General features: G+C 46.8%; 1 protein-coding gene across 1 annotated transcript in view; it reads right to left on the bottom strand.

Moving 5' to 3' along the window:
* TRIM71 (tripartite motif containing 71) overlaps window positions 1-24,838 on the bottom strand; it is a 61,159-nt gene that overhangs the window by 12,222 nt on the left and 24,099 nt on the right. Inside the window, exon 2 of the mRNA XM_026496687.3 lies at window positions 3,269-3,436. Within this exon, the coding sequence (XP_026352472.1) occupies window positions 3,269-3,436 (168 nt within the window). The remainder of the gene's footprint in view (window positions 1-3,268; window positions 3,437-24,838) is intronic.

Here is a 24,838-nt window from a genome sequence, read left to right as displayed (position 1 = left end):
AAACTGAGGGCTTCAGAGGGGAGGGGTGTGGGGATTGGGATAGGCCGGTGATGGGTATTAAGGAGGGCACATATTGCATGGTGCATTGGGTGTTATATGCAACTAATGAATCATCGAACACTACATCAAAAACTGGGGATGTACTGTATGGTGACTAATATAACAAAATAAAAATTACTTAAAAAAAAAAAAGAAGAAGAAGGACACTTGTGATGAGCACTGGGTGTTGTCTGTTAAGCAATGAATCACTAAATCCTAAACCGGAAACTAACATTATCCTGTATGTCAACTGGAATTTATTTTTTAAAGATTTATTATTTATTCATTTGAGAGAGACAAGAGAGAGCAAGTGAGAGCACAAGCAGAGGGTAGGGTCAAAGGGAGAGGGAGAAGCAGACTCCCTGCTGAGCAGGGCACCTGATGTGGGGCTTAATCCCAGGACCCCCGGGATCATGACCTGAGCTGAAGGCAGACGCTTAACCGACTGAGCCTACCCAGGCACCCCAACTAACTAGAATTTAAATACAAATTTGGAAGGAAAAACAAACAAAACTTCCCTATAACTGATGTGTAACACTGGATTTTGGCCAATGGATATAAGAAGTGTTGTGCAAGCCTTCTGGGAAATCTCTATAGAAGGCTGGAGAATGCCTGTTTCCTTCCAACGGTCCAGAATATAGATGTGGTTTTTTTTTTTTTTTATCTTTTTTAGATTATTTATTTATTTATTTGACAGAGAGAGAGACAGCCAGCGAGAGAGGGAACACAAGCTGGGGGAGTGGGAGAGGAAGAAGCAGGCTTCCAGCGAAGGAGCCTGACGTGGGGCTTGATCCCAGAATGCCAGGATCACGCCCTGAGCCGAAGGCAGACGCTTAACCGCTGTGCCACCCAGGAGCCCCGAGAATATAGATGTGTTATCTTCAGATCCAGCAGCCATTTGTGGCCATAGCTCTGAGCAAGACTCACTTGTCCTCAATCTTTACCTCAACTTCCCTTCCCCCAAAGGCATGTGCTGGCATCAGAGAGTGAACTCAGAGGGAAAGATGGGCCGTGGTTTTTTCTACCAACACCCAGGGGACTTCCTTCTCAACAGGTACCAATCTCTCTACTTTCATTAGAGGGCTGCCAGATAGTCTTAGAAATGGTCAATGTATTGAGAGCCTGATAAGAAAATTCAGACAGAAATCGCTAGCCAATCCTACCCCAATCTTCAGATCACTGGCCGGGTGTAGATTCTGAAGAATCAGAACCAGAGCCACAAAAGGCTACCCCTCCCCTGCCCCACACAGTCTTAGTTTTTTCAAGGAGTCAATTCACAACTGATGCAGGTGCACCTGGATGGGCCATACAGATTAACAACAAACTGAGCCTTCCACCTCAGCCCAAATACCCATCTGCCACTTGGCTCCTCCACCCAAAACGCCCCATCAGGCACCACAGTACCAACTCACATTTGAACTTCATCCCGAGGTTCTTTTTTTTCCTTTTCTTTAAAAGATTTTATTTATTTGATAGAGAGGGAAAGAGAACACAGAGGTAAAGGGAGGAGCAGAGAGCCCAATGCGGGGATCAATCCCAAGACCTGGGATCATGACCTGAGCCAAAAGCAAGATGCTCTACCAACTGAGCCATCCAGGCACACCCCACCCCCGCAAGGTTCTTTTCACTACTCAACACAGCAGACTCTCAGCTAACACTGACTATATTTGCTGTAGAAAGTTAAGCACTGCAGACAAAATCTTCTGCATGTCAACTTTTTTCTCCTCTCCACAAAAAGTTCAAATTTCCACCTCCGAGATTGTCACTTTAACCACAGAGCTCCCCTTAAGCTTCTAGCAAATTATGACAACTCGTTTTTCTTTCCAGAGTGGCAGATCCCAGGAAGCGGAGAGCACCAGCAATTCTCTCAAACATGTTTCAAGAACCCCTGAGTGTTCTCAAACCCAAAGAGAGAAAGGGGTTAGTAAGATTATATCACAGTGTGGGGGGCAGGACCCAGACACAGCAGGTCTTTAAGCTCCCCCAGGTGACGTGGACAGCTGCCAGAGTCCAGGAGACACCAGCATCTAAAGGTAATTGACCAGGTCCTAATGGCAGTGGGATGAAAAGGGAAGCCACAAAGCACTTCATCTGCAGGAACAAGTTCACCAAAATAGAACAGAAATAAAATGAACTATGCACTAGTGGGGATGCTGACGAACAATAACTTAAGAGCAACCAAGAGCCACTCCAAAGACATAAAAAAGAAAGCAGGCCTCTCTGGCATAAGATTATGCCAGAATGAGTCACTGCAGAAACACAGACTCTCAAACCTCTTAAGTATATGAGTTGAATATCAGATAATCTGACTCTTTTGAAAGTCATGCAAAGGAATATGATAGCTGCTGAGAAACTTACTAAAACCTCCACCATCCTTCTGCCCCTTCTTTAGAGCACATGATCAATTCTTCGCATTTCCAAAAAACCAGGATCTTATTTTTTAAGCAATTCACTTATTCAAATACTCTAAGAATGTAAATAAACAAAAGTTTTCCATTCAATTTTTGCTCAACGATTAGCAATGTTTCCTGATTTTCAAGTTTTATCCTACAGATAAGAAAAACACCTCATGATTTTTTCCTTTCTTAAAAACCTTGGCACCTGGACCAGACAATAAGATTTTAAATCATTTCAGGCATGCCATCGCTTGACTGTAAAAGAACTTCTCTATGCCCCCAAAGTTACCCATGTCCCTTCCTAATCCTAAAGGGATGGGGACTAAACAGAAACAAGGGTCTCGGTTACCAGGAGACTTCATTACTTAGGGAAAAGTTTGAAATAAACTTCTGTTGCTCACTTATTTTTCACCGATAAATAAATCTGAACAGCAGAGGTTATCTGTCCGGAAAGCATTAAGTACCCAGTCTTTCTGCAGTCCTGACTGAGGGATGCTAATGCCCACTTGCTATTTGGGGAGGGGGCTGGATGAGAAACAGGCAGATCATGTGGTGGGGGCCCAGCTAAGTGTCTGCAACAAGCCCTGACTGGCTAGTCAACTTTGGCCACACCCTTCTCATGTTCCCGTACCCTCCACCTCCCCAAACCCTCCACCTCCCCAAGGGATTACTGCTGCGTGAATGTCACATGAGCTCACTTGGGTCATTGTTCCATGGCCCCCACACACTGGAGCCTGCCCAGTAATCTACACGTGCCATCTGAAAGGGAGCAGGAAAGGTTTTATGTGCAAGAAAGAACAAGGGAAACAGGTGAAGGGCGGGGAAGGACTGACCTGGATTGCCTGGCGGCCCTGCTGCGCATCGGCCAGCAGCTGGATGGTAAGTGCCCGCGAGTCCTGCAGCGCCTCCTGGAGGTAGATGAAGCTGTGGCCCCCGTGCCTGCCCATCGTGCACTCACGACAGATGGGCACCGAGCAAGTGTCACAGTACAGGTGCAGCACCTGTGGACCAGAGAGCGGACAGGCATTAAGGGGAGATTCGGGACTAGCGGGGAGGGGGGCAGCCACAGGAGTGCCTGTGGATTCCAGACCCTCAGCCAACATCTTCCCAATTAGCAAGCACAGCTCTACAGAAAGAGGGAGCAGCGCAGTCAATGTGAGCACAACTTGCCCTCCTTTCCCACCCCCTTGGCCCCAAATCAAGGAAAAAACAGCCAGTTCCCTCTGTCCACTCGTTTCATTCAGAAGTATAATGGAGAGAGTCCAAAGACAAAGATAAAATAAAACAATTCTCCTGGCGTAAGAGATTTTCCCGTATCTCAGATTAATTACGCAGAAAAATTCTAGGATTGTGTTTCCTTGCCTAAGATTGGTGGCCCAAACGAAAGTATATACCAGAAAAATTTGTCTTGCCACCCCAGTTTCTGGATCTGTGAAACATGGCTAGGAGCCACTATTAATCACCCTCCCACCACAGCTTGCAGCCACCCTCCCCATCAAGGAGATTAGCGCAAAGAGCAGAGCATGGTTCTCCCAGGCACTCAAGCAAGCTACAGGCTTAAGCTTCTGGAACGAAGGCGAAAAGCTAGTGGGGTAAGGTCAGCCAGCTTCTTGTCTTTCTTCTTCCTGCCAAGTTGTTCCAAGGAGCTGACCCTGTGAGGCAGCCCGAGCTACAGAACTGCTTTATATGATGTTCTGTATTTCCCTGGGGCCCTGCATGCTAGGAGGGGAGAAGGGTTGGCACGACCTCCACCTGCTGATAAATGAGGAGCTCTCAAGAGCGAAAGCACCTTGGCACAGAAACTGGGCCAGTGTAGCTGTATCCCCCCAGAGAGCAGGCACTTAGTACCACTCTCTGTAAATGTTTGCTGGATTGCTTTCAAGAGCAGCGCTTCAATTTGCCGCCGGTATACCTGCGTGTGAGGAAAAGCCAGCCAACACGCAACAGGCAGGGAAGCGGTGTCCGAGGGGCTGCTTTCCCATACACAATACACTTAATCCCCAGATGAAGACAAGAGGTCATGACGCCTTAGGGCCACACAGCAAGCAGGGGCAGAACAGGGAGGCCAGCATGAGCCTTCTGAAGAGCTGGTTCCGAGACATGCCTGACACCGGCTCTTCCCCTGAGCACTAAGCACCGTACTAGGTGTTGTGAAGTCCAGGATGTGAGACTGGAGGCAAGGTGATTCTGTGTGGAACAGAATAGGAGCTCACCCTGGTCCCGAAGCAGTCAGAGTGTCACAGGACACAGAGATGGGGAGGGAGGGCTACAATGTTCCCATTAGAAGGACATGCACAGAAAGGGCCCTGGTGGGAGAGAGAATGCTGCTTCTCTTCTCTTCGGTTATTTTAAAGATTTACTTATTTATTTGAGAGCATGTGCTATCGTGGGGGGCGGGGGGGGACAGACGGAAAATCCCCACTAAGCGCAGAGCCCTGACGTGATGAGATCATGACCTGAGTGGACAAGTGCCCTCCCACCCCCTCAGGTTATTTTATTAACTCACCAACACAATGGCACAGAGCACGTCCACTAGGAAACGAGTTCAGTCAGGGAAACAGGCCTTCTCCACTCAGGGTTCAGAGGGTGAAAAGGGAGGTGAGCGGATTAGACTGCTTCCCTAGGAACTTTTGGATTCAGAAATCAGGAAAGGGGGGCGCCTGAGTGGCAGAGTCGTTAAGCGTCTGCCTTCAGCTCAGGGCGTGATCCCGGCGTTCTGGGATCAAGCCCCACATCGGGCTTCTCCATTAGGAGCTTGCTTCTCCCTCTCCCACTCCCCCTGCTTGTGTTACCTCTCTCGCTGGCTGTCTCTGTCAAATAAATAAACAAAATCTTAAAAAAAAAAAAAAAGAAATCAGGAAAGGATTTAGGATATTATGTTCCTTTTTTTTTTAAGATTTTATTTATTTATTTGAGAGGGAGAGGGAGAGGGAGCATGAGCAGGGGGAGGGGCAGAGGGAGAAGCAGACTCCCCACTGAGCAGGGAGCCCTGACATGGGGGGGGGGGGTAATCCCAGGACCCTGGGATCATGACCTGAGCCGAAGGCAGGCGCTCATCCGACTGAGCCACCCAGGCGCCCCAAGACCAATCGCTTTTTTTTTAAATAGATGTGCATATTCTTTTTTTTTTAAGATTTTATTTCTTTTTTTTTTTTAAAGATTTTATTTATTTATTCGACAGAGATAGAGACAGCCAGTGAGAGAGGGAACACAAGCAGGGGGAGTGGGAGAGGAAGAAGCAGGCTCAGAGCGGAGGAGCCTGATGTGGGGCTTGATCCCATAACACCGGGATCGCGCCCTGAGCCGAAGGCAGACGCTTAACCGCTGTGCCACCCAGGCGCCCCTATTTATTTCTTTGACAGAGAAACAACCAGCGAGAGAGGGAACACAAGCGGGAGGAGTGGGAGAGGAAGGAGCAGGCTCTCCCAGTGGAGCAGGGAGCCTGATGTGGGGCTCGATCCCAGGACTCTGGGATCAGGCCCTGAGCCAAAGGCAGATGCTTAACAACTGAGCCACCCAGGCGCCCCGCAATCGCTTTTTAAAACAGGTTCACCACGTACAGTTGATCTAATCTTTCTGATCTGATAAAGCTAAAATTCTCAAGCTAACCTTCAATACTAACCAAAAGATGCTGAACTGGATAAACTTGGGAGAAATTCCTGGACAGTCTCTTTTTACAATGTGGTGCTAAAGCAATGCCCGCTCCCGTTTCAATAACTCACCCCCTGCCTTCCCTTTGCTCCCTCCATTTGTCATGAGAAAAAAGGCATCACTCCTATGTTCATGTGAAGTGTGAAAACCTCCCATCTCCAGGTTCCTTTTAAATTAGAATAGGACAGGTCTCTGAACCTTCTGTCCTCTGCCCCTGCCAAACAGCTAAGCAATCTTCTCTTCATCTCTTCTGTGAACAGCTGTGTGGACTGGCTGGAGTCCCCCTGCTTTCTTTAGTCTGTGCAAGCATAACTGCTCTCACTCGTACAGTGAGTGGAAAACAACCTGAGGCTGTTAGCCCGAGCCTGGCACCATCTGGTCAGTCACCTGACTGGGCTTGTCTCATGTGAAACACGAGGGGTCTGGCTAGGTGCCTTAAGGAGACCACTCAGGGTTCAACCCTATCTCAGGGACTCAACACCAGAAACCAAAAGGCTTTTAAATAATTCTGGGCCAAGCAAGGAAGCCAGGGGCCAATTATGTGACTGCAAGGAACCAAGGTGATTTTTCTGGGTTTTAGATGTTTACAATCCAGAGCCTGGATGACGTTGTGCATAGGAGATATCCTGCAAATGGTAGGTTTCAAAGCATTCTGCAGAGGAAGTGGCCAGAAAAGAAACACGTGGCAGCAGGGTGCCCAAAGCCCCTGGCACTGGGCCCCTCTAGACACCTATCCCTGAGAGCCCAGACTTCTGAAGTGGGCAGTGGGGTCTCTGGATGTGATCCTACCTGGCATCATTTCACAGAGGACTGATGCAGCCCTGAGTGCCTACAGCACACTGTGATTTTGGAGGCACCAGGGCACTGCAGTTGCAGGAGGACTATAGGGACGCTACAGAGGTGGGGCTGGTGCTGGGGGACACCCAGCTGGTTGATAATAAAAGGCTATGGGTGAGTAAAACAACATAGTGGTGCTTATAATTAATAAACTACCGATTTTTAAAACAGCAGTATCCAAAAACCGAAAATACGGTCAATTTTTATAAACCATCTAGCTAAACTTTGGCACAAAACTTTGGCAAGACTTCACGTTCCATTTAGAAGTCCCATATCTCCTCTACCTGAAATTTCTAAGGTCGAAAACCCACAATTTTATAGCTCGTGAAAACACCGTCAATAGGTAAGGGTACACACGGGTGCAATTCCCTCTGAAATAGCTGGAAGATTATTTTAAAAGAATATACTGGAACCCATGTCTTCCAAAAGGCTAGAAATGTGGCAGAGGCCATGAACTGTGGCTCCGGAAGGGGGGGGGGGAGGAGTGGTCCTCAGGCGGCAGGAATTCCAGGGCCTGGAGCTCCCTGCTTGGGGCTTCCCGGGCAGATGCACGACACGCCCCCTCAAGCCCCCCTCCCCCCGTAGCCTGGCGACAATCTGGCTGCCCCAACTGAATGGAGCAGGCTCGACCTCTGACCTTGCAAGTGACCACCCTCTTCCCTGCCCCCAGCTTCCAGAACGCCCCACCCACTGCCTTCCTCTCCCATAATTTCTAAAATACCAGGCAGAGACAAAGACCTAGGAATGCGGGCCCAGCAGGAGAGGAAGGAGGGAGGTTAAAGAAAAAATAAATAAATAAAAATACCACGGAGGCAGGTTTACCTTAGCCAGTGCTTAAATAAAGTGCTTTGTTAATGAACAAGACTGTGTATGCATTTCTGGAATCCACTTTTTATACTACCTGTGATCCAACGAGGAACGAACACACACACACCCACCCAGGGGACTCCTATGAGAGCACCATGCACCCTGAAAGAATGAGCTTCCAGTTTAAAATACAACTACCCACATCACTGAGGAATGTAAACTGAAAGGACAGAGGGGCTGCTCGCCATGGAGATGCCCCAACTGAAATATAGTACTGCTGTACACGTAACGTTTTTGAGATTTCCTTCACATCCCTTAAAACAACTGGGGGCATTTGGCCTCCCACAAACAGGCCTGGACAAAAGGAGGTCACCCATGCAAGAGGGTTCCTAAGCTTCCCACTATAGAAACGAAGTGGAGGATGGCGGGGGACAACCAAAAGCCTTACCTGTGTATGCTGCCCTGCACACTCTCTAATAAAAAACCTCAAAACATTAAACCAAGTTCAAGGAGTAGAGTCCAGCCAGTCTGAAACTAAGTCTATTAAATAACATCAAAACCAGGTTTTACTTGATTTAGGGGAAACAGAATGCCAGTGCTCCAAACCACAGTCCAAACCCGAGGAAGAGGTCCCTCCTGCATCTCTGGCCACGTGCTGCTCCAGAGCTGTGACCTGGGGGCCCAGGGAAGAGGGGAAGGAAAGGAAACTGTACCCTCTGCATGCACAATCACTGCCAGCTCAAGCTGGCAGAACCTAGCTGAGGGCTCGTTAAGGGTGGGGAGAGAGGCAGGGAGGGGCCAGATGTGCTGAAGCATTAAAAAAATTTTTTTTAGGAGGGTGCCTGGCTGGCTGGCTCAGTCAGTAGCGAATAAGACTCTTAACCTCAGGGCTGTGAGTCTGAGCCCCATATTGGGTGTAGAGATTACTGAAAAATAAAGCCTTTATTCAAAAACAAAACAAAACAAAAAAACTAGGGAACATATATGCATTTTTAGTGCAAAACAATGTAAGTGCAAATAGTTTTTAAAATCTCCCAATTTCTCACTCAATTGTTTCTACTTCTTTATGTAACCATCTAAAAATATGTTAATTCTGTATTTTGAATTTTTTTAAAGACACAAATAGGAGTATATTACACCAGCCTTTTTTCACTTAACTATATTAACTTGGAGAAAGCTGCATGTTTTATAAATGGCTCCATGGTAGGTTGCCTGTGAATGTACCACAACTTATTAGTACCTGCTGATAGAATTTTAAAGCCATTTCTTGGGGCGCCTGGGTGGCGCAGTCGTTGGGCGTCTGCCTTCGGCGCAGGGCATGATCCCGGCGTTATGGGATCAAGCCCCATGTCAGGCTCCTCCACTGTGAGCCTGCTTCTTCTTCTCCCACTCCCCCTGCTTGTGTTCCCTCTCTCGCTGGCTGTCTCTATCTCTGTCAAATAAATAAATAAAATCTTTAAAAAAAAAAAAAAAGAATTTTAAAGCCATTTCCTGTTTTAAAAAAAAAAATCACAAAAAATGCTGTGTTGCATTATCCTTGTTCTTTATACACCTCCATTTCTTCCAATTTGGCAACACATATGATCACTACATCACTTGATGTGCGAGAAGGAAAATATACTTGCAAGGGTGGATAGTAAGGATTCTCGGTCTTACTAACTTTAAGTCTGGTCAACCTCCACCCAAATGAAAAAAGGAGGTTTGCGCCTGTTTCTGTTCCCTACAGGACCAAACTTATACAAAAAGCCAGTGGGGGGGCGGGGGGAGCACCAGATGAGATGGTCAATGTTGGGACTGGGAGTTAAGGTCCACTTCTGCTTGGCTGGAAGGCTTCAGTGGACATGGAGATTGAAAAGAAGCCCAGAAGAGCAGCAACAAAGCAAGCCTTGTGTTTTGTATCCTCAGTGGCTGCTAAGGAGATTGTCCCAAACACAAAGGTATGGGTGGGGTGGCTGCTAGTTGGGGGTGTCTCTAGAGGTGGAGGGCGGAAGGGGTCTCAAGCAATGTACACGGAAAACCTCGTGTTAAGAATAAAATTAACACTTATCAGTCCCAGAGGGTATTGTTCAAACACCCAGTGACACAAACATTGAGGTCCCATACAAACCCACGATGCCCTTTCTGCAATTCCAAAATCCAACAGGCTCTGGAAACCAAAAGTGTTTACATAAGCTACTTGGCAGCAAAACCCAAACAGGCATGAAAATGATTTATGACTTTTACCTATACCATTTAGTGTGAGAGTTCATGCACTTCACTGGAGAAATGCTAATATTCATTATTTTGTAGTGTTGTGACTTAATATAGGTATGTACACACTATTAACTTTCTAAACTCAGAAATCTTACACGTCTGTTGCAAGGGTTAGAACCAAAGATTTGGGCTACCTATCTGGCCAGCTAGCTGAATGAGATTCATTCCCAAGCTAAACTAAGCAACGGAGTCAAGACTACCTGGTGGTGGAGTGGGGTGTCCAAGAACAGCCCCAACTGGGGGCAGAACAGCTTACTCGGCTCCAGAGCAAAATCTGAGGCTCGATGGACATAGCAAATTTGAGAAGGAAGGGTTGAAAACAGAGAGGAATGTCATTAAGCTCTAACAGCTTCTGACCCAATGCAGTAGCTGGTGCCAACAGAGAAGCAGGAGTCTGAATATCCTGAAGTCATGTGCTGTTCACTTGAGGTTTCTGCGCTAACCCCAAAGCCCTATCAGTGTTCCCTTCCTTACTTAGTTTTTTTAAGCAATCTCTATCCCCAGTGTGGGGCTAGAACTTACAACCCCAAGATAAAGAGTCGCATGGTCCTCAGACTGAGCCAGCTAGGTGACCCTCCCTTCCCTATTTTTTTAGGAGAGAATTTCACACTTCCAATGAACACTGTTCCCTCTCTCTCCAACACCAACTAACCACCACATAGCATAGCCCCGGTCCTCAGGGCCCCAACTCACAAGGCATTCAACCCCTTTAAAAGCTCCTTTCCCAGGTGCCTGGGTGGCTCAGTTGGTTAAGCATCTGCCTTTGGCTCAGGTCATGGTCCTGGGATCCTGGGATGTAGCCCTGACATCATGCTCAGTGGGGAGTCTGCTTCTCCCCTCTCACCACCCCAGGCTCATATTCTCTCGCTTTCTCTCAAATAAATAACAAAAATCCTTAAAAAATAAAAATAAAAGTTCCTTTTTCCCTCCCTATCACCTGCTTTCCTGCTGTGGGACCAGGTCCCAAAGCCCTGAAGTCAGGCACATGGGTCCCCAATTTATACTCCAGGAACCCTGCCATGTTCCCATGGCTCAGAGCCCTCACATAACTGTTCCTTCTCTCTGGAAGGACACTCCCTGAGCACACAGCTTTTGACATTGACCTATACAAAATCAAAACTATTACCTTTTTAAAGCTAAAAAAAAACAAAAAGACACAGATAATTAGATGAGTAAATTGTTTCCGAATAGAACGCTTGAATTTAGCTGAGGTTACTTGCAGATTTGATAAAAAGAGAAATAACCCAGTTTATGGTCCCCAGAAATGTCAGAATTATTAAAAAGTATGAAAGTAAGGGGCGCCTGGGTGGCATAGCGGTTAAGCGTCTGCCTTCGGCTCAGGGCATGATCCCGGCGTTATGGGATCGAGCCCCACATCAGGCTCCTCTGCTATGAGCCAGCTTCTTCCTCTTTCACTCCCCCTGCTTGTGTTCCCTCTCTCGCTGGCTGTCTCTATCTCTGTCAAATAAATAAATAAAATCTTAAAAAAAAAAAAAAAAAAGTATGAAAGGGAGTTCATTCTGAGAGAAAACCCCAGAGAACAGTGACATCCTGGGCAGCACAGCACACAACACCTGCCAGTTTTGCCAGAGTCACAGACAAAATAGGTTCACAAATTCTTCTTACCATGGCCATCTCCTTTTATTTAAAGCTGAGGATAGGGGCGCCTGGGTGGCACAGCGGTTAAGCGTCTGCCTTCGGCACAGGGCGTGATCCTGGCGTTATGGGATCGAGCCCCACATCAGGCTCCTCCGCTGTGAGCCTGCTTCTTCCTCTCCCACTCCCCCTGCTTGTGTTCCCTCTCTCGCTGGCTGTCTCTATCTCTGTCAAATAAATAAATAAAATCTTTAAAAAAAAAAAAAAAGCTGAGGATAGGTACAACGGTAAACCTGACTCAAGAAAGGGCCTGTCAGAGGCAAAAAAGGATGATACAGCCCAAGTATATTTTTCTGGGAGCTGCAGTTAGTTTTTACAGGGCTGGAAACCCCCCAGGTGAGCTGTAAGGGCAGAGGTGAGGTGGGAAGGAGGCATGGGGATTTGGGGCAGGAAAACCAGCATGCAGAAGATAGCACCTCCCACACTGAGCTACAGTTAGCAGTTCTCAGAGCCTTTGCAAGTCACAAAAAGACACATTTAATTTTTTTGCTCTCTTTCTGGAAAATATTTATTTAAGTAATCTCTAACCCCAATGAGTGTCTGGCTCAAACTCATGACCCCGAGATCAAGAGTCACAAGCTCTTCTGAGCCAGTCAGACACCCTAATTTTTTAAAGTATTAATCATGAGGTCACAAAACACTATGTGTGGGACAATATACATGGCCACTCAGGGTGTGCATGAGGGATGAATGCAGCTAAGCCTCTGTTCATCTCATTTCTGTGACCTGGAATATCCTCCCTCGACCAGCTCTATCCTTCCCTTTCCACACAGAAAGTCAGGCTCTGCCCCCTGCTTAACGAGGGCATGGCAGTCATGCCCTCCTTGGGCCTGCCTCCATCCTGCTTCCTCCCTGCCTCACACAGCTGCTGATAAACGCATTCTCCGGTGTCTGCCCCTGGGGAAGCCAACCTGCAAGAGCTCCTCGCTTCCTGGACTATTCATTTGTCTCCTGGTCAGAGCCCTGTTATCTTTGCCCAACCCATGCAGCCTGAGGCACATTCCCGGCTGACCATACCCACCAAGACCTGCAGGGTTTACTGCCCACTGCCTGGAGCTTCTCTCCCACTTCTGAAGGCTTTAACAAGAGCCCCACAGTCAAGGAGTATCTTCTTCATGCTGGCAGTTGACACACCCGTGCTTGGGGGTTCCTCCAACCGATCCAAGTTACATTTCAGACAATGAGTGACACTTCAGAACATGCCAGAATCGTGGGGCACCTGGGTGGCTCAGCTGGTTAAGCATCTGCCTTTGGCTCAGGTCCTGGGATGGAGCCCTAAGTCGGGCTCCCCGCTCTACAGGGAATCTGCTTCTCCCTCTCCCTCTGCCCCTCCCCCTGCTTGTGCGTGCACTCTCAAATAAATAAATAAAATCTTAGAGAGAGAGAGAGAGAGAGAAGACATGCCAGAATTTGGTGGGGTTTTTTTTTTAGAGGGGGGAGGGACAGAGGCTGACCGGGGACGAGAGAGAATCTTAAGCAGGCTCCCTCCACACACACCGCACGGAGCTGACAAACCCTGAGATCATGACCTGAGCTGAAATCCAGAGTTGGACGCTTACCTGAGCCATCCAGGCGCCCCAGAATTGTCTTGGATTACTGCCTACCAAACGTAGTTTTTAATAATTGTTTACTTAAATAAAACTGGAGTATGTAAAAATTCTTCCACTTCAAAAACAGAAAACTTCTGTATCAACAGAGAAACAGACTATGGTGTATCTGCAGTATTTTTCAGATTCGTGCATTTGAAACAATTATGCTTGCTGGAAAAAGCCAAAATCAAAACAGAATATACTATTTACGGAGCGCACTTGTGGTGAGCACCGGGTGACGTATGCAAGTGCGGAGTCACTACACTGTGCGCCCGAAACTAACTGTATGTTAACCAACCGGAATTAAAATAAAACTGAAATTAAAACATAAAAAACAAAAACACATCTTTTTTTTTAAAGGGACAAACTAGGTATTAAGAAAGGGTGGTACAGAGAATCAGTTATCTTTTATTAAGTTATAAAATGTTCAAGTGTATTTTTAAAACTTTAGTAAAATAAAAATTGTTGGAAAAAATAAAAAACATACTGCATAATTTCACTTACAACAAAGACAAAATACGGTGAAAAACATCAGAAGAGAAGCTGATGAAAGGGGTGGTCACACAGGTGTATAACTGTCAAAAATCAAAATGTACAATTATAATGTTTATGTAAATTATACATAAGAAAAAAATTAGTGAGGGGAGAAACCCTCCCACTGACAACCTAGTGTCTATGGGGTGGGGTCTGGAGCCTTGACTCAGTGGTGGGGAGCTCTTCGTAGCTACGGACTGAATACATACCCATACTCGTGGAGCCCATGAATGAGTTGCTCCAATGGCCCCACATAATTTACTTCTAATAGGTTACTACCATTCTTCCTACAATGTTCCCATTACGCATTATTTTTCCTTTGCCCTCCACTATAAATATTATCTTAAGTTCTATCTCACAAGAGGCAAGTGTTGGACTAACTCCCCAGAGGTTTTGAAAAAATTAGAACTCTGAGCCCGATTTACAGCACCACAGGCGGCCCGCGGTCATACAAAGCCATATGAAATCATCAGTGTCCCAGCTGCTGCCCTGGCATGCATCTGACCTCTGATGTACTAATGAGTGGCCCATGCAGCTTCCAGCAGCAAATAAAAGAGATTTGTTCCAACACTGAGATCACTGCCCACGTAAATTATAGATTTTTAAGCCAGACACGAGAAGATAGATACTGACACAGATGCACAGCTCTCCTGTTGCCTCCAAGGTCACAAAAGGCAGTTTCAATCTGGACCCTTAAAGCAGGTGGTGCCCAGGGGTGGACTTCATACAATGGCCAGACTCTGTAAGTGGTCATGTAACTCAGCCCTCACCTCTTAAATAGTGGGCAACCTTGTGCACCTGAAACCTTTTCACTCCCTGGCAGCCAAAGGGGTCTCACCTGCCTCTGCGGCTGAGATCACACAGACAGGTGAGTTTTAAGCAAGGAAACACACTCATCACCTTGGGAAAATTGTCCCAGGGACGGAAGCAGAAGCAAAGACTCAGATAATAAGAAAAAAAGAGTTTTTAAACATTACTAGCCATATTTTCTCCTTCCAACACAACAACACAAAAATTTTCTTTTCTCTCCCCATTCCAGCAAGTTTTATATTCCCGAGTAGCTGGACTCCTATATTAATTACCCTGCCCCGAATAAGAAAGGTTCAACCAACTCTGGCCTTCCTGACGGTCCAAGGTTACAGGGTCACATCCACTGACAATTTTAAGTTCCCTAACTAAGCAATGCCTCCGAATCAAGAGGCTAACCATGTATTTAATTGCTGTAGAAAGTTTGTTTTAATCTGTACTTGTTTGCAGTCAGGTATTACCTAAACTGGGAAGGAGACCTGGGAGCCTGGGTGGCTCAGTTGGCTGAGTGTCTGACTCTTGGTTTCCGCTCAAGTTATGATCTTGGGAGTGTGGATCGAGCCCTGTGAGCCATGTGTCCTGGGCTCCACACTCCAGGGCGAGTCTGCTTGAGATTCTCCCTCTCCCTCTGCCCTCCCTCATCTCTAAAAATGGATAAATAAAATCTTTTAAAAAATAAAAAAGCATAAACTAGGATAGAGGCCAATCAAGAAAGCAGGGGCTGGCCTGTGAATTCTCTCGCTGCCAGTAAGTGCCCACTCTCCAACAGGGGGCTGTGCTGTGCATGTCTGCCAAGGATCGGCTCCTTGCCAGCACTCCTCAATGCCCCCATCAAGACAGGCATTAAATATGGAAAACAGACACCACTGACAGCACCTCCTCTTTCCCCCACCAACACCACAGGAACCGATCTCAACAGTTTCCTCTGAGTAAAAGGCAGAAAGAGAGCAAGAGCAGAAGGGGCTCAAGACAGCTCTCTAGAGTAACAGTGAAGGCCTTAGTCGTGTCAAAAAATGATTTCCCTTTTAAATGCTTTTCGTGTTAGCAGTCTGTTAGGCAATTAATTTAAGCCACCCATTCCTTCTTTTCCAACAACAGGAAACCTAGTCCCACGGACAAATGTCGAAGGCGCACTGGTTAGCCAGAGCCAGGCCAAGTAAGGAGACCAACTTTAAAGAGCCTCCTGCCACCGCGGCTGGGAGCCACCAGAGAACAGCAGCCTGGGGCTGATTCTGTGACCCCTGCAGTTTACAGGGCAGTTCTCCCCGTGGAGACCCCGACAATGACCTCTGGAGTCCGAGGTAGGGCACAAGTACGGTAGGGACAGGAGAGCTATGGAAACAAGACAAGCAACTATTTCGGATTGACACCATTAACACTGCAAGGCGTTTAAAAGAAGGGTGCGGGGAACAGAACACGAGCTCAACAAACCGTGGCACAAAGAGCCTAGGCAACCAGCAGAAACTGGTCCATGGGGAAAAGAAGAAGAAAGCTGGATTCCTGTTTTCAGTGATGAGACATGATGAAGACCACCCGGCCGGGGCTGGAACCACAAAGGACAAGTAGGGATAAACCTACCAGCCAAAGGAGAGAGTCAGCTGCCAAACCAGGAATGGTCACTGGGCCAACGAAGGCCAAAAATGAAGCCCTAGTCCCTTGGAATTCAACCTTCTTTCCCACAAGTGTGCACAGCATTTAAAATAGCAGTGCTCTGGGGACACCTGGGTGGCTCAGTTGGTTAAGGGTCTTCAGCTCGGCTCATGATCCCAGCATCCTCGGATCGAGTCCCGCATGGGGATCCTTGCTCACCGGGTAGCCTGCTTCTCCCCCTGCTTTGCTCTCTCTCTGACAAGTAAGTAAATAAAATTTTAAAAATAATAGGGGCGCCTGGGTGGCGCAGTCGTTAAGCGTCTGCCTTCGGCTCAGGGCGTGATCCCGGCGTTCTGGGATCGAGTCCCACATCAGGCTCCTCTGCTAGGAGCCTGCTTCTTCCTCTCCCACTCCCCCTGCTTGTGTTCCCTCTCTCGCTGGCTGTCTCTCTGTCAAATAAATAAATAAAATCTTTAAAAAATAAAAAAAATCTTAAAAATAATAAATTAAATAAATAAATAAATAAATAAATAAATAAAAACAGCAGTGCTCTTAAAGAAGCCGTAACTACAGCAGGACTTGGCAAGGACCAAGGAAAGTGCACATGCAAGTCAAGCCATCACGGACACCTAGGCCAGCAGGACTTTGTGCAGGGAAATGCCAACTAACCAGTAATAAGATACAATCAGAAAAAAAATCAAGGTGTGGGGACACTGCAGGTAAGACCACTGGAGTCAAGTTCCATGTTAGAAGCCTGTACAATGGGAGGGGGGTGGGGGAATGGGATAGACCGGTGATGGGTAGTAAGGAGGGCACGTATTGCATGGTGCACTGGGTGTTATACGCAACTAATGAATCATCGAGCCTTACATTGGAAACCGGGGATGTACTGTATGGTGACTAACATAATATAATAAAAAATCATAAAATTAAAAAAAAATAAATCAAAAAAAAAAAAAAAAAAGAAGCCTGTACAATGTCTTTTCTCTGATGAAATCACTTCTCCTGTCTCAAATGTGCAACTTTCTCTGAAATCCCACTTCACCCCAATAAACGAAGCTTGTGGGGGTGGGGCAGCTCTTCAAGCTGTACCTGTATGCTGCTAGCAGAACCCATGGCAGCATGCCGACCCCGACTCAGCGAGCAGTGCAATCAGGGGCCCCCACCTCCTGCCCCGTACAGAACCTCCCGGCCACCCCACCACCTAAGCCACCACCTGGGCAGGTACGCAAGGATAACCTCTTGAGTTCCACAGATGGGGGAAAGCCAGGCCTGCTCAGATGGGAAAGAGAAAATCTGCAAGCTCTAACCCGTGAAGCAGCCAGGGGCTATCAGTTACTTAATCTCAAGTCTCAGGAAGAAAATAAGGGAAAAAGAATGGCCCTTCAACTGGGTCTCTACTTAGGTCCTGAAATTCCTGACGGACTCCTGTGGGGTTTTTTTAGAGTCACTCCCATTCTGGCTAGCATCTATACAGGAGAAATCTGAATCCAGTCGACCCTCGAACAACAAGGGGTTTAGGGGAGCCGACCCCCCACGCAGTTGAAAATCCACCTACAACTTCTGACTCTCCAAAAGCTTAACTACTAATATAGCCTACTGTTTACCCGAAGCTTTACAGGTAACAGTCGAAGAACACATATTTTGTACGTTGTATGTACTGTGTACAGTGTTCTAACAACAAAGCTAGAGGAAAAAAATGTTTAAGAAAATAATAAGGAAGGTTAAATATATTTACAGTACTGCACTGTATTTACTGGGGGAAAAAACCCAAAACCCTGCATTAAGTGGACCCATGCAGTTCAGACCTGTGTTCTGGGTCCAACTGTTAACTGGCTGCCACAGATCCTCAAATTGGTGTGTTTCGAAGTTCTGGCCAGGGTGGGTTTTCCTTCCTTTTTCCTTCTACCACATGAATCCCACTGCACCAAAACTACCTTCTCCATAAGGCAATGACCTGGAAGACTGAGGCTGGCCTGTCCCCTGTTTGGTCAGCTGCGGGGAGCCTCCCTGTCTCCCAACACTTCCCTCCTGCTGTTCAGCCTCCTCTGTTTCAGGGAGGGCTCTTATACTAGGCATTGGAATCTCTTGACTCTGCCTCTGAGGCCCCAATACCCTTATATCAAGTGTGCTGTGTTTACTAATTTTTTTTATTTTCATTTTTTTACTATTTACACTGGATTTAAGGCTCTGGGCTAAAAACCATGGGAGATTTAAAACAATAACAACAACTGAAGAAGCTTCCAGTCTCCTAGAAATCTTGGTTGGTCCAGTCTGGGGAGCTTTAGCCTGCACATGGGGCACCCCCTTTAAATCTCCAAGGTGACCCCATTTGGAAACCCACTAGAGAGGATCAGTAAGACAAGCAAGGAATTAACCAAATTACATGATATTTGGGGGCAGATTTAAAAAACGGCCACCCAGGGGGCGCCACTAAGCGTCTGCCTTCAGCTCAGGGCGTGATCCCGGAGTTATGGGATCGAGCCCCACATCAGGCTCCTCCGCTGGGAGCCTGCTTCTTCCTCTCCCACTCCCCCTGCTTGTGTTCCCTCTCTCGCTGTCTGTTTCTCTCTGTCGAATCAATGGATAGAATCTTAAAAAAAAACAAAAACAAAAACGGCCACCCAGAAAAGTTGTACAAAAGGACTCCCTTCGTAGTATTTACTGTGGTTGCGTGGCCTTGGGGTGGGCCAGGTAAACCAGAAATGGCTTCTTTGAAAGAATGGGACAGAAGGAAGACAGAAAGGAAGATTTACAAATTCAATAAAAGTAACAGCTTTAGCAAAGGAGCACACTATTCTTGGCCCAAGCACAAGGGAAGAAACTGGAGTAGACTGGAGGGAAATGTTAGCTGGAAGCTCATGGGCCAAAGGAGGAGGAAATGGGGGAGCCGGGGAAAAGCCTCTTGGTAGGGATGTAAATGGTAGCTGGGTGACCTTGAGGGGACAAAGGTTACAGTGCCTGTTCCGGTTAGTCATCCATCCAGACATGGAAAGAGACCAGGGCACAATGAGGTCACCTTACACTGAGGAGTCAAAAACCCTACATTCCAAAGTCCATGTGGCCATTCCTTCTGCAGTTCTGTTGATGGAACTGCCTCACTGAGCTCTATTCCTACCCATAAAATGGGGATCATACACTTCATCTCACAGCTGGTGGTTTCAAACTGTAAGAGAAGGTGCAGGAAATACAAATGCTGACCAGCAGTCCTAACAGAGAGGACAGAGATGGCAGCCTACCCATAAGGGTGCCAGGTGGTAAGTAACAGGGAAAGCTAAATCCAACTCCAGGAACACGTTTGCAAGGCAGGACAGATAATGTGGTAAAGCCACTCAAATGGCCTTTCGGGCCTGGGCCGTTACTTGCTTGCCCACTGAAAAGAATGACAGAGATTCCATTCTCTTGGAACTGGAGATTGCAAATAAGTGTACTGGGCAACAACTGCGACCTATAGAGGTCTCCAACTTCCTGTGGGGCCAAGGTGCCTGCCCACGAGGCCAGACTCCACCCCTCCATGCATAACCAGTCAGACTAGCCTCTTTCAACCCCCACCAGCAGATGACATTCTACTTTTAACATGAATTCCCAGTACTCGCACCGTGCTTGGCGCGGTGTCCTTGTCCTCAAAGAGGTTACAGTCCAGTAGGAGAGATATGATAGTAAGAGGTCCACAATTACAGGGCTGGGGGAAGAAAACCAGGAAACACTGGGCCTAGCATATAATCCCAGCAGACTTCCTGAAAGAAGGGAAGTCTGAGACTTTAGCCTTAAAGTATAACAGAAATGGGTGGGAGGGAAGGTCCAGACAAAGAACGCTATTACAAGGAAAAGCAAGACACCTTCTCATTCTACCTTCCCAAGTTGAGAACTGCAGGCCCTGCTCAGGATGGAGCCTTTAGGAAATGCCAGTTACCCCAACCTGTGGACTTGGGTCCTTTGTGCTGTATGCTGCCTGTACTGTGGGTTTTTAACGCCAAGACAACTGATCAGCACTGAGCCCCAACTGGGCTAGCCCATGCCACTCAGCAGCCCCCCTTCCCTCCCCTGGTAAATCTGAGGTCCTTCTGAGGCCATTCCTCCTCTCTCAGTCAGGCCCTCTCTGCTGCGTTCCCCTAAACAGCCATCCCTGAACATGAACCTCCATTCTGGGACAAGGCCCTCTGCAGAATCCTTTTTCCCACACATTCATTCCTGTGCATGCCGCCACTTTCCACACTACCGGCAGGCTTGGGACTGGTCTCTTCCCCACACAGAGAGCACCTTTTATAAAGTCAGGGACAGATCAAAGCACCTGCTCCATGAAACCCCACAGTAGCTCCCCGTTGCGGTCCTGGAGGCCACTCTGCCCACAGTGTTTGGCCGGGCCATCCGTATTCCTCGGTGTTCCTTAAACACAAGCTATACTTGCTATTTCCCCTGCCTGAGAACTATGCTCTCATCCCACTTTTGCAGCTACCCCCATACCTATACCGTTTTTGCTATTCTTCTCATCAAAAGAATGGAGTCTGTCTCCCCTCTGCTTGTGTCGAGGCTGAACTCACCTTGCCCAGTCAACCGTGAAACAGCCAGGCTATGAAACAGCAGAGAGGGACAGCCAATGCTTTCAACGGCCTAGGACACTCTCAGAATCAGCCGCCACACTGTGAGAAGCCCGGGCCACACACGGGCAGAAGAACGCAGGCACGCTGGCTCAGCGGCCAGGTACGGGAGCCACCTGGGACGTCCCACCTCCAATAACAAACGGGATGAAAGACTTGCTCCAGAGTACAATGTACCTACAGAATCATGAGAAACAACTGATAATCAAAAGACCATTTTTATTTTATCTATTAAAAAAGGTAAAACAGCTTTTCAATGAGGTAAGACCTGAGAGCTAGAAGGTTTTCTTCAGCCAGTTAATGCCTTCCTTTCCCCTTGAGTAAGGCCTAGAGGATCGAATAGGATATTCAGGTTTCCTTCCTCGCTCTGTCAAAATTGAATCCATGGGTTCCATTCCCAAGCCATGGTCAGACAGCAGCCACACAGGGAGAGCCAAAGGAAAAGTAACGTTCCCCAAAATCCAAGAGCTAGTCTCAACCTCTCAGGGCCTCAGCGTAGTCAGTAAGCATGTCCAGAAGCATCTTTTCATGTCTTTCCTATGTCTATGAACCAGGTGGTCCTCCAGAAGTAACAATCCGGGAGAATGTGGTAGAAAACAAACCCATTAAAATGGGAAGAGGGGAGAATGCAAATCCCCAGTAAGCTTCCAAAGAGACCAACCCTACCACGTCTTTCCATGGGTCTCCCTAAGCCACCATCTCTCCCACACAACTCTTGACAAAACAGAACTCCAGATCTGACATGCTTCTGGTCCAGAGCTATACTCTTTTATAAATTCTCACCACTGACCCCATGTGATCTCAGGAAAAGCTTTAACTTCCATTTCTTCCCAGGAAAAAAGAGGGCGTCCCTTCTCTAGTAAACAAGAACCTTCACAAGCTATAGGATAGATCTTTCTAGGTTCAAGCCATCCAGCTAGGAATGAGGCATTTCCTTGAAAAGACAGATGACACCATGTTTGTGATGGGAAGCAAACTAAATGTCCATCAATAAGACTGGGTAAATAATTGTTAAAAAGATTGATTACTGGACAACCATGAAAAAGAATGAGATGCTCTGGACCCATGGAATTATCTCCAAAATACATTACTATGGAAGAAGTAAGGAAGAAGTCATATACATAGTATTCTGTTTAGGTAAAGCAAGAAAAACAGGAATAAGCATTCCTGCTCATCAAATCTGCAGTGAAGTGGTACGTGAACGTGCTTGGATATCGGAGTACTACAGTGCATTTTTCACCCCGTGCCAAACTGGGGGTGCTTATGTAGTTACCTAGCACTGAGTGAAATTACAGACACTTTTTGCTATCTCCCTCACATCCCTAAAACATTTGCTAAGATAAGCCTACTAAGTAACAAATAATACCCAATATTAACACAATATAATGGCAAGTGAAAAAGAACAGAATACGAGTAAGTATTCACAATATGATCTTAATTGGGAAATGAAGGAATGCCCACACTTTCTTTTCTTTTTTTGAGAGAGAGAGGGAGAGAGAGCGAGCGCTTGTGAGTATACAAGTGGTGTGGGGAAGGCAGTGGGAGGGGGAGAATCTGAAGCAGATTCCGCACAGAGCACTGAGCACTGAGCCCGACGTGGAGCTAGCGCCATCTCACTACTGTGAGATCATGACCAGAGCTGGAATTAGGAGTTGGACGCTTAACCGACTGAGCCACTCTGGTGCCCCAGGAATGGCCATACTTTCTTTTAAGCTATGTTAGCAAAAATGACACATATCAAACTGTAATAATTGTCTTTGGGTTAGGACGATCAGCAATTCTCTATACGTCTAAATTTCCACACAGGGCACATATAGGAGGCTTAAATGAAGCACAGGGCTCTCCCCTGAGGCTCATTTAGTCAAGCTTTGTCTGACCCAGAAAAAGTTTAATAATGGCAAATGTTTTTCTAGGTGTACTTTCCCCAATCACAACATTATGGAGTAGCTACTATTATCTTTTTACAGATGAAGAAACTGAGGCATAGATAGTAACTTGCTCGAGAATATAAGCAGAAACTGGTAGAGCCTGGCTCGAGTCAAGGTAGAAACCACTAGGCTTTGCCACCTTTGCCAACAGTAACGACACGCCCTCCCCTACTGCCTCGAAAAACTCACCTCTGTAAACGTCCATCTACCCTGTTAGGGTCTCATAAGCCTGTGGCATGGGCATTTTTATCTGTGTGCCAGATCACTGATTTTCTTCATGACTCCCAAACTCAACAACACTCAATGGCTCCCCACTGCCTAGAGGTCAAGAATAAATTCCTCAAGTTTAACATGCCAGACTTTATTATTGGGATGGGGAGGTGGTCAGAGGGTGAGCGATTAATCTTAAGCAGGAGCCTGACATGGGCGCAATCTCACCACAAGATCATGACCTGAGCCGATACCAAGAGTCAGAACACTTAACCGACTGAGCCACCCAGGCGCTCCAACATGGCAGACTCTTAATAACAGCAACTCCCAAGGCACCCTTAAGATGAACGTAGTTGATGAGACCTGTGCCAAATGTTCTATCTTGCTTAGGGGCCCCATGCCCTCCTCCTAGCTCTTCTGGAGCCTCTTACCCTCTTCACTGCATTTATTCCAAACACTCATCATGGCCCCTACTATCTCAAATTTCTACACAACCCCATCCGGCATAACCCAGAAGTGAACACTTGGCAAAGCTGGAAAAACCTATTTATCTACCTCCCACTCCCAACCCCACTCTGGTCAGAGGGAAGGAACACAGCTCTCCCCGTCCTTCTCCAGGATGTGCCCCCAGGGGCTCCAGTTTAGGCCACAACACTGTCCCTGTCCCTAATTTCCCTCATGGCCCCACCATCCAAAGGCTACCCCCAGGGGATCTGTGATCAATTTAGTCCCAGAGTTAGGGCCAATTGTAAAACAGCTGGGTCCAAGATGGCAGCTGGTCCAATACAGAGCCTTTGTTGTTACAGGTTCCCTCAGGGTATATTCCAGCAGGAAGGTTCCAGGCATTCTCTCTCCTGCTGAACAGCTTCTCTTGCAAGTGGGAAGTGGAAAGAATACTCCTCACCCACTCCCTCAAAAGAAATTAGCTGTTCTATTATGTCTGGGTGATAAAATGAGCTTTCCTTTGTTTTGCAACTTCTGATTCTCTCTCTCTCTCTCTCTCTCTCTCTCTCACACACACACACACACACACACACACACACATTTTGCTACCCTGAAATCCTTAAATTCCAAAAAATAAATCTATAACTGGCATACAGGAGGTATTACTTTAAATCCCATCCCTTCCAAAGCTGCCAGCTCTATTATTATTAATCCGAAGAAAAGGTGTGGATAACACTAAGAGACTTCAAACAGCTTTGTATTTTTAGCTGAGTGAATTCAGTTAAAGAGGAAGGCATACTAAGTCAATTCTGCGTATGCTTGTCATTGACTCAGCTCTTCTGCCAATTGCATCAGCTCTATTACTAACTATTCATCTCTATTATCAATTGTATTCCATTCCAAGTCGGAATGGGGGTGGGGAGGGAAATGAAATCCGTTATCAAAAAGAACTTTTCCTCCTCACCCTCAAGAAACACCGTCAAACAAGGTTTTTAAAATGTACTGAGCTGAACCAGTCCCATTTCCAGTCCCATTTTGGGAAAGGGAGCTTTCTCAGAGGCCTGTTTCACAAAAGCCCAATTTTTAAAAAAACAAAAACAAAACAAAACAGGAAGGTGGAGACAACTGCTTTTAAAAATAATCTGAAATGGGTAAATAATGTTTCTTATTTACACCCCTTCCCCCTCACACCTCAGGTTTTTCTGACCCCAATGGGGTCGTTGGTGGGGGTGGAGAAAGAACTTGAGATTTCAGGATTTGATCAATGCAACATGTTAGGGGCAGAGCACAAGGTCAAAAGGAAATGATTAATCCCACAAGAGAAACAGGCGGATGGGGCCGGGAATGGCTTCCCTATAAAATCCTCACTAACAAACAGGTCGAAAGATACTCTGGTTAGCAGTTTTCTCCTAAGCCAAACTCAGTATCCCATCCTAAAACACCAAAGAATTTTAATCTACGCCAAAGCGTTAAACGCCAAAGAATTTTAATCTACAACA

Source organism: Ursus arctos, unplaced genomic scaffold, assembly GCF_023065955.2.
Source record: "Ursus arctos isolate Adak ecotype North America unplaced genomic scaffold, UrsArc2.0 scaffold_20, whole genome shotgun sequence".
Taxonomy (NCBI): Eukaryota; Metazoa; Chordata; class Mammalia; order Carnivora; family Ursidae; genus Ursus; species Ursus arctos.
This window is presented reverse-complemented; position numbering and strand designations above follow the sequence as displayed.